The following is a 16,264-nucleotide window of genomic DNA, read 5'->3' as shown; positions in this document are numbered from 1 at the left end:
CGTCCTTAAATGACCCTGCTGGTTAATAGGACGTTAAACAAAAACAAACAAAAACCTTGTGTGAAGGTGAAATTATGGTCAAAGGGAGATAAGTCTAAACTAAAACAATAACATTCTCCCATTACCTTCTGTGAAGGTGAAATAACAGTCAAAGGGAGATAAGTCTAAACCAAAACAATAACATTCTCCAATTACCTTTTATGAAGGTGAAATTATGGTCAAAGGGAGATAAGTCTAAACTAAAACAATAACATTCTCCCATTACATGGTGTTATATGGAAGGTTTTCCTTTATGTGTCTAACAAACAATGTTGTACCAGGTAATTTGGGCTTTGACATCATAGGTCACATACTGTTGGTAGCTCCCTCTCTGAGGGTCGAGGATATCATTGCTATTTTTAGCTTTTTGTCTAACCGGCTTATGTAATTGGCCAAATATTTCCAAAAACTCAAAATCATTTCTACAAACAAACACTCAAAATTAACAAATATTCAGTTTGATCTTCAATCAACATCTTTTTATTTCAAGGTGTCATTTATAAATGTAAAATTAATGTTAATTTAGTCCAATAGATTATTGCTTAAAGGATAATTACCTAATGTTGAACTCTTTACTGGCAAAGTTGTATGAAAGAGTTTACTCTGGTGTCGTGTGAGATTTGACTCGGATACTAAAACAGGCCATAGGATTAAGTATCCGGTACAAATCTTATGGAGGATACTCTTATATGACACTTTAAGATACCAAATAAATGTACAAGAGAAACCTTTATTAGTAACAAAATGATTTACTCATCCTTCTATATATTTCAGGTTCTAAATTCTTATGCAGTGTTCTGACAGCCCCTGTGAAGAATGAACAAGGGGAGGTAATCATGTTTATCATCAATTATGAGGATATCTCGGAGCATGCCACTACTGCCATCACCAAACCAGAAAACAATGTCAAAATCAGTAAATCAGGTAAATATACCAACGCAGTGGAGGTCATAGGTTATAGGTCATAGAGGTACGATAGAGATTTATAGAAAATATACAACACAGTGGAGGTCATAGGTCACAGAGGTATGATAGAGATTTAAAGGAAATATATCAGTGGAGGTCATAGGTCACAGAGGTATGATAGAGGTTTATAGGAAATATACCAACACAGTGGATGTCATAGGTCACAGAGGTATGATAGAGGTTTAAAGGAAATATATCAGTGGAGGTCATAGGTCACAGAGGTATGATAGAGATTTATAGGAAATATACCAACAGAGTAGATAGAGGTCATAGGTCACAGAGGTACAATAGAGGTTTATAGAAAATATACCAACGCAGTGGAGGTCATAGGTTATAGGTCATAGAGGTATGATAGAGGTTTATAGGAAATATACCAACACAGTGAAGGTCATAGGTCACAGAGGTATGATAGAGATTTAAAGGAAATATATCAGTGGAGGTCATAGGTCACAGAGGTATGATAGAGGTTTATAGGAAATATACCAACAGAGTAGATAGAGGTCATAGGTCACAGAGGTACAATAGAGGTTTATAGAAAATATACCAACGCAGTGGAGGTCATAGGTTATAGGTCATAGAGGTATGATAGAGGTTTATAGGAAATATACCAACACAGTGAAGGTCATAGGTCACAGAGGTATGATAGAGATTTATTGGAAATATAGCAACACAGTGAAGGTCATAGGTCACAGAGGTATGATAGAGGTTTATAGGAAATATACCAACACAGTGAAGGTCATAGGTCACAGAGGTATGATAGAGGTTTATAGGAAATATACCAACACAGTGAAGGTCATAGGTCACAGAGGTATGATAGAGGTTTATAGGAAATATACAAACACAGTGGAGGTCATAGGTCACAGAGGTATGATAGAGATTTAAAGGAAATATATCAGTGGAGGTCATAGGTCACAGAGGTATGATAGAGGTTTATAGGAAATATACCAACACAGTGGAGGTCATAGGTCACAGAGGTATGATAGAGATTTATAGGAAATATCAACCAGATTGATAAAAAACTAAAGGATGGTGTAACCCTAGTTAATACCATCTGCAATATACTGCAATGCTTGGGAGAACTTCTATTTAGCTGGATCATTTGTGCCTTAGATGTAGCTGGTTTGATCCTTAGCCGAGACAGGGATTTCAATTGCATTGATCATGTGCCTTGTTGGAATCTGGTAGGATTAAGTTGGTTGGGTGGTCAAGTGGCACAGTGGTAACACACTTGCCTTTCACATAGGCGGCTGGGATTTGATTCCCTGATTGGATGTGAAAAGGTATAGGTTCCCTGGGTACTCTGATTTCCTCCCACAATAAGACAGGTCAAAGGTCAAGGTCACAGGGTACATGTGATTTGCTACACTTTTTGTTGCTCATGTTAGGATTGCTGTATGGGAAATAGTGGTGAAGATAAAGTTATGAATTTGTTTTATTTTGTACTTTCCTATACATCATTTTCGTATTTGATCCCACAAACATAGCAAACCAATTTTTTCTTTTATATTACAAATTAAGTTATTTCGGGATTTTGTGCATTACTTTGATCTAGAAACCATAATAATTCAAGCATATGATGTACTCATTCTTTGATAAGACAATATATTTTACATCATACAATAGATTAAAATGATCCAGTTTGCTGTAAGGACGATAAAGCATCTAGTTCAAGTTATTGTATTATGTGTGTATGTGAACATGGGGTAAACACATTTCATATTGAGTGTAATTTCTAGAGTTGGCAGCTTTAATGTCAGACTGACAAAATTCTAGTTCAAACATGTATATAAAGTTAAAAATTTGTGATGAATAGAATCTTAACATGTGTTAATACACTATTGAGAATTAATTTAAGTTGTTATATAATTTCATATATATCACTCTTCTGGATGCTTTTGACAAATATCTTAACCTCATTTGATATTATTTTATATTACATTGACATGATACTCTTATGTTAGATCCTGAGCCTGTATCATTGACATTATAAATCTATTGAAGTGTTAAAGTTGACTGCTAAGTGTAGATATAAAGTCTGTATTTACTGTTTTTTTTTTGTCATACTCAGGTCGCCACCGAAGCTTCAAACTACGCCTGCCATCAATACGACGAGATTTCAACAGGTTTAAGTCTTGTGGGATGGACAAGAACCCTGACCCTGAGAACCCCCCCATTCCTGAGGAGGCCGTCCCTCTCAATTCCCTTCCATACCTTGACAATGAAATTCCGCCAAACTCGCCAATTTTCCGTTACAAAAAGACCGGTTCAGACATTCCAGCCCCAAACTCCCGTACCGGTGCTTATATCCGACGTGCATCCTCCATGGAAGGCCTTGAGGGCGAGCAGTTAACACCTGCTTCAGGTGATTACCTTATTATATATCATCTATACAGATTACACATTAACAAGGTCACACAGACAAGGTCACATGGGTAAGGTCATAGGTAAAAGGTCACATGGGCAAGTCACACAGACAAGGTCTTTTGGGTAAGGTCACAGGTACAAGGTCACATGGACAAGGTCACACAGACAAGGTCACATGAGTAAGGTCACATGGACAAGGTTGTATTGGTAAGGTCATAGGTACAAGGTCACATGGGTAAGGTCATAGGTACAAGGTCACAAGGGTAAGGTCACACAGACAAGGTAACATGGGTAAGGTCATAGGTACAAGGTCACATGGGTAAGGTCATAGGTACAAGGTCACATTGGCAAGGTCACACAGACAAGGTCACATGGGTAAGGTCATAGGTACAAGTTCACATGGGTAAGGTCATAGGTACAAGGTCACATTGGCAAGGTCACACAGACAAGGTCACATGGGTAAGGTCATAGGTACAAGGTCACATGAACAAGGTTACATAGGTAAGGTCATAGGTAGAAGGTCACACGGAAAAGGTCATAGGGAAAGGGTTACATGGGCAAGGCCCAAGGTACAAGGTCATATGGACAAGTTCACACAGACAAGGTCATAGACAAAATCACATTGACAATGTCACAGGGACAATGTCACATGGAAAAGGTCACAGGGACATGGGCATAGGGACACGGTAAAAACAGTAATGTCATAAAGTAAAGAGAGGAACATTTTATGTTGTTAGACAGAATCATAAGGAAAACAAATCAAGCAGGTAATGTCATAGAGTAACTACACAGGGACAAGGCCTCGGGAATCAAGGTAATTAGATCCAAATTAGTTTTGTCTTGTTTGAAAACATACATAATCCTATGTCATATATATCCTTACACATCTTATAATACCCAACACTTTGCTTACCTATAGTTATACCAAAATTTAACTGATTTACAATCAATAATGTCCTTTCATATTTGATTTGATCCCTTTCATTTAATGCCCTTTACATATAGACGTGTATGTCCCTTGCAGTTCAGTGACATAAGCCTTGTACACCTGTTAATTAACATAACCAGTCGATGTTGTGTTGCACACCTGTAGTTACCAATACCTGTATAGGTAATCTATCAGCAATAATTACACACATTCTGTAGAGTATATAAACTCTCCCACACATCTGTACATACAGCAGAGACAGGTTAAGGGGAGATAACTCTCACTTCCTTGCTATCAGAACTGTTAAAAAAAATAATCAAGCTCTGCCTGTCTTTCACATGTTTTAGAGGGCTTTAAGATGTCTCCATTTCCAAAAACATTGACAAAATCCAAGGATTTGTTTCCTTAAAGCATGTTTTAGTGCTGGTTCTAAGGGAAGCAACTCTGATTTCTTTACCAAAAAAAAACAAAAAAAATGTAATGTCAACTGAGGAACAATTCAAGGTCTAAGGGAGCTCACTCTATTTCCCAATCAGATGTACAAACTCTTTGTTGCAGACATATATCATATTGCCAATGGTCGGGCGCGGGCCTACACCGTAGGGTCATGTGAGTAGATAGATTGTATGCTCGGGCGGACTGTTTCTACATTTTACATGTTTGCATCAGCCTGGAACAATGTTATCTTGGAATATCCTTAAGCAATCGGAAAAAATAAATATTTTGTAGATTTGAAATAAACTCAAAAGTTTAATTTCATATATTAAAAAACAAAGGTTTATGTTATTTTGTAGATTTAAAAACGAGATAAAATGTGTTTAAGAAATTTGTTGCAGGATCCATGAGAATTTCATAAATTTCATACAAAAGTGTATAGCCCTTGATTCCTATTAGTCTACATCTGATTGTTAAAGGTGTTTCCAAGTTTATGCCGTACATATAATCACAACTTTTCCTGAACTTTTGACCATTAATGTAATGACTGGACTGTCTTCTCTCTTCAATGGCATGAAGAATGTTCCCACCACTAAACTTCTAAATCAGTACAGCGTCCTCACTTTAATTCAATTCACTCTCTAAAATGTTTACATGCATGCTTGCTTACCTCTAATTTAAAAATTCCTTATCTTGTTTGATGGTGCCAGGATACATTACAATTAATTGATTTATGAAAATATATAAAAAATGATTCAAATTGTGATACATTGATATTTTAGTAAGGGGAGATAACTCCGATGAAGCTACAGTAAATATACTTACAGGCACATTAGCAGTGATATTTGCACATTGCACACACTATATATATTATATGAAGTGTTTTCAACTTCATGCAAAAATGAAAAAAAAGGATAATAATGGAATTGCATGATGTATTTTTAAAGGTATATAATTTGTGGTAAGACAGGTTTTGTATACTAATTAATTAATGTTTTTATCTAAACTTTGTGAAATGTGACATTTGCTATGGTAGGTATATACAGTTTAACTAACTCTATCTTTAACAAATGTTTGTGGATTGTAAAAGAATTTAAATTTCTCAAAGCTTGCTAAAACAATTAAGACTGTCTAATTAGCCTGCAGCGTTTTCTATTTTTATGTATATTACCATAAACCTGTATTTGAAACTGACTTTTCTGGTATATACTTTTTCTTTTGCACATCAGTTCTGCTTTGATATACCCTCACATTAGTCACTGTCTCACATTGTTGTCTCCATCTCTGAATTATATAACGTCACTGCCAATTCTTCCAAAGGTTGAAGTAAAAGTTCCATTCAAGCCAAACAGTTATGACTTTGTTCTTCTTTTCAACCCGTACAGAAGTTATTGGTTTATCCTGCCAATTTTACTTTTACCCAGATATAACAAATCCGTACAGAAATTATTGGTTTATCCTGCCAATTTTACTTTTACCCAGATATAACAAATCCGTACAGAAATTATTGGCTTATCCTGCCAATTTTACTTTTACCCAGATATAACAAATCCGTACAGAAATTATAGATTTAACCTGCCAATTTTACTTTTACCCAGATATAACAAATCCGTACAGAAGTTATTGGTTTATCCTGCCAATTTATTTAGATGTATAGAAACATTGTAGTGTTGTTTTACCCAAACAAAACAAATTCATCACAGAAAGCTATATTATATATATGTAATAGGTGGGAAAACATACAACAACCAGACCGGGACTTGAACCCAGGACCTCTGAGCTGTAGGCATTACCATGGCACCTGGCAACCGGCATTCAGGCCTGTCCAGTTCCCCTACCTATACATCAGATGAGGACTGACACACATTTTATGAACAATATGTGGAAATCTCAGTTCCTCAGTAGAAATAATCCAGAGAGATTGGGGATGGACCCGAGAGAGGTCTTGATTTCTATCGATCTCCCCACCAACCTACTCTATAAATAATGTAGCATAGGATTTATCCATCATCTAGATACCTTTAAGGTGCAGTTAAACTCACTGATATATGTCGCTGAACTTACATACAAGCCTACTAAGTCTTTCCCCGAGTTAAAACGTTCAATAATTGATCAATCATTTGTCATAGACTAATGTACTGTAGAAATAATGAAGATGTTGCTGATAGCAAGTCTCTATATATACCATTACCCGGCAAATGAATGTAAAGGGAGGCAACTCTAACAAATATTTAGTATAAGGTAGCATGTATCCTTAACACTTTCTGTAATCTCAAACATAATTTGGCTTTATCTGTTGGTATCCTTACTTCGAGTCTTTTCTCTGGCTGATAAGGTGAGCTGGTTTTACTAGAATTTTGTTTTGTTTTCTCTCCTCTACTGTACACCAATACAATGCCATTGTTGTAATGAATATTTTCTAGGGACAGGGAACCATGTGAAGTCCAACTGTATCAATCAAACATGCAGTGACTCGGAACTTGCCAAACATAGGACTAAACAGATGACGGACAGCTCTGGAAACTTGTTAGCAGACTCTCTCCAGATGGGCTGGACCCCCGAAAGGGACGGCGGTATGGCAGGGTCTGGTAAAGGAGTCTTTCTTCCCAACGTTCAAAATATGAAGCATAACGTGTCTGAAAAGGTGGCGCAGGTAAGTCCTGGTCACTTATCTGTTTATGTGTTTATAGTCTGTACTGTGCATGTCAAGCATGTGAGTGACAATGACTCGTCAATGTGTCTGTCCTACTGTCTTCTCTGAAGTTCTTATCAATGTTATTTACGTAAAATGGTCTGTCAAAGTTGTAGCCATATATATCTGTGATTGTATTCTATAAAACAATGTTTATAGTTGTTACATATCTTGTGACTTCTATGTTTTTATTTTGGATCAGTATGTGCTATACATGTAAGATATTATATATGTTTTGGGTTAAAGGCCGACCGTTTAGACTAGTAAGTTTCTAAAATTATATCTAAGATTAAGAAATGATGGGAGGAGTAGCAAACTATTTGTAAATATTTCCATTTAGATATATATCCGGGAATGACATTTCAGAGTTAATATTACGACGAGGAAGGTTGTTCTTCCTTGACAATTTTAATTGTAATTGTATGTATTTATATAAAATTGTCATATGTATCCTTCATATTTATCTACAGATGTTTTATGAGAAATTTTAAATAAGAATAAAAGATACAAAGTATTTTGAAAATCCAGAAAGTTTGAAATTTTAAATGGTAATCCAGAAAGTTTGAAATTTGAAATGGTAATCCAGAAAGTTTGACATTTTTAATTGTAATCCAGAAAGTTTGAAATTTTAAATGGTAATCCAGAAAGTTTGAAATTTTAAATGGTAATCCAGAAAGTTTGACATTTTTAATTGTAATCCAGAAAGGTTGAAATTTTAAATGGTAATCCAGAAAGTTTGACATTTTAAATTGTAATCCAGAAAGTTTGAAATTTTAAATGGTAATCCAGAAAGTTTGACATTTTTAATTGTAATCCAGAAAGTTTGAAATTTTTAATTGTAATCCAGAAAGTCTGAAATGTTTAATGGTAATAAAAGATACAAAGCTTTCTGAATATCCAGTAAGTTTAAAATTCCAAATAGGAATAAATCTGAAAATGATAGACGACTTTCTGAAAACCCTGAGTTTAAGATTTTTGGAAAAGCTTTCAGAGAATTATTTGTAAAAGATATAAAATAGATCAATGTTTTGCCAGAAAACACAATCTGTCATGATCACTTGTTAAAGCACTCTACACTGAGGATTTTCATTTTCATAGCACAGATGGATAAAGTTTGAGTTTGAAGAGAAAACGTTGAAAACCATGGCACTTTCTGAAAGATTAAAAACTGATCAAGTTACATGCGCAATTTAATAAAATTACATCATTCTTCAAAAACATTTAAGTAGGATATGGTAATTCCATTTTACCAGCAAGCTGATAAAACTATAGATATAACAGAGTGTACCCTTGTTTCTATTACTGGCTGGTGTAAGTGGAACATACCTTGCATTTTTGACAATTCTTCGTCCTCGACTATCAATCATTACATGGTCCGAGTCTGCATGTTTCAAGTTGAACCAGTCACCTTTGGCACTTCAATCTGTCTTACATCAAATTTTCTGTTTGTATTATATAATAGAATGGCTTCTCGGTTCTGGTTTATTGGTATTTATTGGCAGAATAATGGTTTTCTTCTGGTGATTATTTTGGTTTCTCAACCACCAAAGTTGTGCCTATGATAAAGGGGAGGTAACTCTCACTTTCTGTGGCAAGCATTCTTCACTGATGATGCAGCATGGTAGATGTCACCGCACATAGCCGTTAATTATTGGTCGTTAATTACAGGCCGTTAATTATTGGTTGTAAAATAATTATCGTTAGTTATAGGCTGTTAATTATTGATCATTAGTTAATGGTCATTAATTATTGATAGTTAATTGACAGTAAATTACTGATAATCAATTATTGTTATTGTTAATCATTAATATCTTATTATTGGTCATTAATTATTTTAGAAAATTCAATTTAACATATTCAATCTATAATTAGTAAAGATAGCAGCAGAATTTTTTATATTGAATAACTTTTAGATTATCATAATGTTTCATTTGACTTTTATGTATGAAATGATAGTTGAACTTTTTGTATGATGATTTATCTAGTCTAAGATTCCGTGTATATCTGTCATTATCCTATTTAATAATGCATGCCTTTTAAACGATATTTAGTAAAAGTTTATTCTACAAAATTAATACACTATATATGTATAATAATTGTATTACTTATATCATTATGAAATGTTAATATTTTTCTGTATTACTGATCAATAAATGTAGATTATCTAGTATAAGTAACACGAATGTGTAACTGCGATATTGATCTAGCTATGTGTAATCTCTGCATTTTGCCAGATCGTAGTGAGTAACTAAGTCAGTGGTAGACTGGGTAGATTAACTGGTAGATAGATTTACACCGAGATCTTGATCAGGATAACATCATTATTTTGAAAATATTATGTGTATTGCAAAGATTTTTTTTTTTGGCATTGTATTAAATCAACACATTTTTAATTGTAATTGACTTAATTCCATTTATTCAACATTTGTAATAAAGAGAGATTTTTTTGATTAATTTTGTTTTTGCTATAAAGCTTCATTATACATGTAGTAGTCATAGCTCCCATGCCAAAATAAAACTGGAGTAGATTTTATTTTATTTAAATTTATTAATGGTCAAGATATTACTGTATTAATTTTACAAGTTTTAAAATAAGAATATAGTGCTCAAATAGCGACTTAGAAAGTAAAGAAACCCTTTTTTTTTTACCAAACTCTTAATAGAATCAAAATCATACAATAGAGTTGTTTATGCTAAGAACCTTTATATCTTTTTCTTAAACTTTGCAATGTACACAATATTATGACACAGGGTGAATTGAGATGACCTCTGTCTGGGGTCAATGTGTCCGACAAGGTCCTGGTGGTGTACAGGCTAGTTACTATGGCGATATGCATGTGGGTTTATTTTAGATTATACCATATTAATTTCCTTACAGGGAAGTTCGGTCAAGGCCCAGATAGAAGAAATGGTAAGATCCATATGATCCCCTTCTAACTTTGAAAAACTTAACTAAGCAAAATAAAAAAAATATCAAAGAAAGTAGACATAATTTTAAAGTAGTAAGAATTAATATCAGGTTATACAATTGTAATGAAACATTCTTTTCATTAAAGAATAAAAAAATGAATAAATAAAATAAAAAAAGAAATAAACCCCAAAAAATATTAGTAAAAAAATTACAAGATGAAAAAAAAAACAAAAAACAAAGAGTAAAAAATTACAATATTGTAAAGAAAAAAAAAATATAAATATATAAATGAAAAAAAAAAAGTAGAAAATAAAAAAACAAAACAATAATGATGATGTGAGAAGATCAGAAAAATTTGGAAAAAAACTTTTCAGTTTATTTCAAAATTATTATCTGTAAAATGTTTGAGTATTATTTTTTTTGTTGAGGTAGTTGAGAACTAGAATTGTATGTAAAAAAGTTTCACTGGAAAGATTAAAAATAACATGCAACTCCAAAAATGGTTAAATTTTATTTTCCTTGCTGCCTTGTGGAATACTTAAACTAAGTATAGTCAGGGCAGCATATCCATGGGAACTAAAATTTCTGATGAATATACTTGTGGCATAATTGGGTTAGAGTTTGATAGCAAATAGGGACTGCTTTGATATCACAGAAGAATCCTGTTAAACTCTGTAGAAAGATATATACCTGATAAAAAAAAAAAACTTTTCTGAAACTGTTTAAAATCTAGTTAAAACAATATTAATTTTCTAAAATTGTATGAAATCTAGTGAAAAAAAAAAAAAAAAATTTCTGAAACTGTATAAAATCTAGTTAAAACAATATTAATTTTAACTGTATAAAATCAAGCTAAAATAGTTAATTTGTTTAATTCATGTGATGAAACTGTATGAAATCTAGAAAATAAATGAAAATCATTTGATAAAACTTTTTAAAATCTGATAACCGGGTAAACAAAACTCTTTTGATGAAATTGTATTACATCTAATTAAATGATAATCATTTCATGAAACTTTATTAAATCTGAATAACCAATAAACACTTTCTAAATTCTATGAAATCTAATAAGATAAAAAACGATTTTTTGAAACTGTATAAAATGTAGTTTAACAAGAATCATTTTATGGAATTATATAAAATCAGTTCTTACTACTACTGGTTAATGAAAGCTATCTGTGTACCGGGGCACACTAATATATCTAGTTGATTAGACTAGGTTGATGACTAACAATTTACCCAGTGAGTGACCCCCCCCGAGATTACTCCCCATTAACCAGTAACTGGTGACATTTTTACCCCCACTAACTGATTTGAAGTGTTTCAATGTAACTCTAAAGGTTTGACTAACTCATTGCTGTTGGATTTGTTATCCTTGGGATTTCCATGCAACTAACTCTGTCCTCAAGGTTTGACCTTGACCTAACAAGGTTGGATTTTGTCCCCTGGAGTGTATCCGTTCTGTTGTATAATGGACCTTGGTGTTTGACCTTGACAATATATCCTTACTGTTGGATTATTGACCTTCATGTTTGACCTTGACAATGTATCCCTACTGTTGAATTATTGACCTTGATGTTTGATCCTGACAATATTTCCTTACTGTTGGATTATTGACCTTGGTGTTTGACCTTGACAATATATCCTTACTGTTGGATTATTGACCTTGGTGTTTGACCCCTGACATAGTCTTACTGTTGGATTATTGACCTTGGTCTTTGACCCAGACAATATATCCTTACTGTTTGATTGTTGACCTTGGTGTTTGACCCTGACAATATGTCCTTACTGTTGGATTATTGACCTTGGTGTTTGACCCCTGACATTATACTCTTACTGTTGTATTATTGACCTTGGTGTTTGACCCTGACAATATATCCTGACTGATTGATTATTGACCTTGGTCTTTGACCCAGACAATATGTCCTTACTGTTGGATTATTGACCTTGGTGTTTGACCCTGACAATATATCCTTACTGTTGGTTTATTGACCTTGGTGTTTGACCCTGACAATATATCCTTACTGTTGGTTTATTGACCTTGATGTTTGACCCTGACAACATATCCTTACTTTTGGATTATTGACCTTGGTGTTTGACCCTGACAATATGTCCTTGCCGTTGGATTATTGACCTTGGTGTTTGACCCCTGACAATATATCTTTGCTGTTGGATTATTGACCTTGGTGTTTGACCCTGACAATATATCCTTACTGTTGGTTTATTGACCTTGGTGTTTGACCCTGACAATATATCCTTACTGTTGGTTTATTGACCTTGGTGTTTGACCCTGACAACATATCCTTACTTTTGGATTATTGACCTTGGTGTTTGACCCTGACAATATGTCCTTACTGTTGGTTTATTGACCTTGGTGTTTGACCCTGACAACATATCCATAATTTTGGATTATTGACCTTGGTGTTTGACCCTGACATTATAGTCTTACTGTTTGATTGTGTAAGTCTGAATTTTCTTTTCACTAACTCTCAATGGTCATTGCTCCATTGGTTTTTGTATTGCGTACAATTTCAGCAGAAGCAAGATGATGTAACAAATGGCCTTTTCAAGTGTTTTGATATTGGATGAGTTAAAACAAAATCACTTGTGTATTATACTGATGTTTAATTGACATATACTGTTGTTGAAAAGTTTCATGCTGGAGTTTGGGTAACGTTGTGCACCCAAACAAAATTTCACCTTCAAATTTTAATCGCTCTGCCCAGACGAAATACAAGATAGTTTGCCTTCAATTTATCACTGTTTCTGCATATATTTTCAGTTTGTTAAACTAACAAAAGTTCATTATATTGGAGAAAATATTATTTATGTTTGAGGAGGATTCAGTACCATATGTGATCTGAAAGTCGTCCCTTGGATACACTACATTGGTTAATGTTCCAAAGCTTCAGAAATATCAAAGATGTAAGATAAAACAAAATATTATCTTTGAAACATGAGAACAAAGGAAATACCTGGTTTTCAGGTGTGAGAGAGAATACCATTGTATTGATTAAATGTCTTGTTATCAGAGCCTTGCCTTAGTGTAGGCAAACACAAACCAGCTACCATAGAATGTCTCTAATGACTGCACTCATTCATATTTATTAATCACGTATCAATTTCCCAACAATTAATGTTGATTCAAATCTAGGTTTGTTAATGGAGGAAATAGAAGATCGGAGTTACTGAGTTATCATAGGGATAGAATTGATGTCTGTATGACCAGGGCTGTAGACAATATCAGATATATAGTTATGGAAATGATAGATAGATTTGATGTCCGTAAGATCAGGGCTGGAGACAATATCACATATAGTTATGGAAATGATAGATAGATTTGATGTCCGTATGACCAGGGCTGTAGACAATATCAGATATATAGTTATGGAAATGATAGATAGATTTGATGTCCGTAAGATCAGGGCTGTAATCAGACAATATCACATATAGTTATGGAAATGATAGATAGATTTGATGTCCGTAAGATCAGGGCTGGAGACAATATGAGATATATTTATGGAAATGATAGATATATTTGACTTCAGTCTGGGTCAAGAATAAAATATATATTTGAAGTGAAGAGGGGAGCCATTATCACAAATGATAGGTATAATTTTATACTTGTCGTTAAGGGAGCCATTGTCATACATGAAGAAGGTATAATTTTATACTTGTGTGGCCATCACAAATGACAGGTATAACTTTATACTTGTGTGGCAGTCACAAATGACAGGTATAATTTTATACTTGTGTGGCAGTCACAAATGACAGGTATAATTTTATACTTGTCACCTGCACTTGTAAGCTCTTGATCTATTATACAAGGGGGCTAGGTGTTCTGGAGAGAATATTTAAGACAAGTTATAAACAACCTGGCCTTGTAAACATTAAACCCCCAGCCAATCCATGTACAGGTGTTGAGGTGTACAGCCAGTATTCTCTGTACAGGTGTACAGCCAGTATTCCCTGTACAGGTGTTGAGGTGTACAGCCAGTATTCTCTGTACAGGTGTACAGCCAGTATTCCCTGTACAGGTGTTGAGGTGTACAGCCAGTATTCTCTGTACAGGTGTAGCCAGTATTCTCTGTACAGGTGTACAGCCAGTATTCCCTGTACAGGTGTTGAGGTGTGCAGCCAGTATTCTCCGTACAGGTGTAGCCAGTATTCTCTGTACAGGTGTACAGCCAGTGTTCTCTGTACATGTGTTGAGGTGTACAGCCAGTATTCTCTTTACAGGTGTTGAGGTGTACAGCCAGTATCAAAGAATCTATCTTTCCTTTTGTAATCACTAGTTTCTGCATCACATGCATGTCATCATGTGTGGGTAAATATGATCTGTCAAAGTCGAGTTTGGTTGCTACATTTGATGTTGAACTAGTATATACTGTTACAAATAAGAGGGTTAAAAAAGCTAAACATCTATTGAATCCTACACACGTTTTGTTTTCTGTAAAGTCAGATAAATAAATGCTGGCACCCAATGACATATCACAATTGCAGAGAATATTGGGGATAGTTCACAGGGATACAAGTTGATGTTCGTAGCTTCTTCTACATACAATTTTCTTTGTTCATGAAAGGATATAACTAAACAGTACCGTTCTCTAACCAATGATATCTGCTGATGCAGTTTATAGTATGGTTCTTTAACCAATGATACAATGTACCTGCTGATACTTGGGAGTTTATAATCTCCATAATTAAATATATCTTTATGTTATTTGTTCAAAATATTTCTTAAAGGGAAAGGTATTATTTAGACATGACTTATAATAAGAAGTCGGTGACCATCTCGCTGGTCAGGGACATTTTGGAAGAAGGTCATGGATCTCCCCTTCTTGACGAACATTCCTCCCCAAGAGACAAACAGGTAAGTTCATATCATTTTGACCTGTGACATCATTGGTTAAGGCTAAAGGGTCAAAGGTCATAATTGATCATATTGAGTTTATAGTTGTTCGCACTGTGGTGTTATAACATGTAACTTCCCTACTCAGCTATCAATCCATGCAATCCTTATGTGTGGATGTGTCGAAGACAATATCCAGTTTATTGACACAATAACATGTAGCTTTGTGTCTTATCTGCTTCAATTTTGGGGGGGGGGTTCTAGGGTCAAACGTCTACACTGGGGTGGGGTGGGGGATGTTCTAGCTTTAAATTTGTTCGTTACTGTTACCATGGAAACATGTCCAACACCTAACCTTCAACTGCAGTTGCCATAGAAACATGTCCAGCATCTTTAATTTCTGTACACCTTGATCCACTAAGAACTTCCTTTGGCCAGGCCCAACCTGGCCTACAACAGGATAACCAGCCAGATGATAATCTGTCCTGTACACAGGTGATATGAGAGTTATATATAATTGATGAAGACTGGACATGGTCCTGTAACACAGGATTGACCATCACATTGTCAGGTCGGATAGTTAATGTTGGTTTGCTGATTGTATCTCCTGACAGGACCAGATCTCTCTCCCTGTAGACATTGTCTGGCTTTTAACTGGTCCAATACATACAACTGGTAAGATTATCCTGGGTGTTTACAAACTGACTTTAGTACATCCTTCTGGACCTGTTTACAGAACAATGGATACATTGGCAGTACCCACAGACTTGTTTGTAACAGTTGTTGGCTAGCACGCTGAGATCATAGACAATAGACATTGTTTGTATACCAAATCTTCTTTTATAAACAACAGCTTTCTATACTGTTAAAATCTTGTATAGAAAAGATAGGCATCACAATCGTAGAACTTCTGAAAGGAAGTTGTTGAATAAGTATGTACAGGTCTAATGGACCTAAAATTATTTAGAAAAAAAAATCAAAAAAAATCATAGGTTCTGTTTCCTATAATTATGAAATAGATCTGTATCAGAGGAGTTATATATATAGAAGTAGCAATGCTGCTGACCTAGCAACTTG

The 16,264-nt window shown here is 34.4% G+C and overlaps 1 protein-coding gene across 1 annotated transcript in view; it reads left to right on the top strand.

Moving 5' to 3' along the window:
• LOC117343408 (potassium voltage-gated channel subfamily H member 2-like) overlaps window positions 1–16,264 on the top strand; it is a 243,962-nt gene that overhangs the window by 156,547 nt on the left and 71,151 nt on the right. The window contains exons 3-7 of the mRNA XM_033905750.1: window positions 814–963; window positions 3,074–3,367; window positions 4,856–4,906; window positions 7,156–7,385; window positions 10,303–10,335. Of these exons, the coding sequence (XP_033761641.1) occupies window positions 814–963; window positions 3,074–3,367; window positions 4,856–4,906; window positions 7,156–7,385; window positions 10,303–10,335 (758 nt within the window). The remainder of the gene's footprint in view (window positions 1–813; window positions 964–3,073; window positions 3,368–4,855; window positions 4,907–7,155; window positions 7,386–10,302; window positions 10,336–16,264) is intronic.

This window comes from Pecten maximus, chromosome 15 (assembly GCF_902652985.1).
Source record: "Pecten maximus chromosome 15, xPecMax1.1, whole genome shotgun sequence".
NCBI classification, from domain to species: Eukaryota; Metazoa; Mollusca; class Bivalvia; order Pectinida; family Pectinidae; genus Pecten; species Pecten maximus.
The sequence above is the reverse complement of the archived record's forward strand: the minus strand, read 5'-3'. Positions and strand labels throughout refer to the sequence as shown.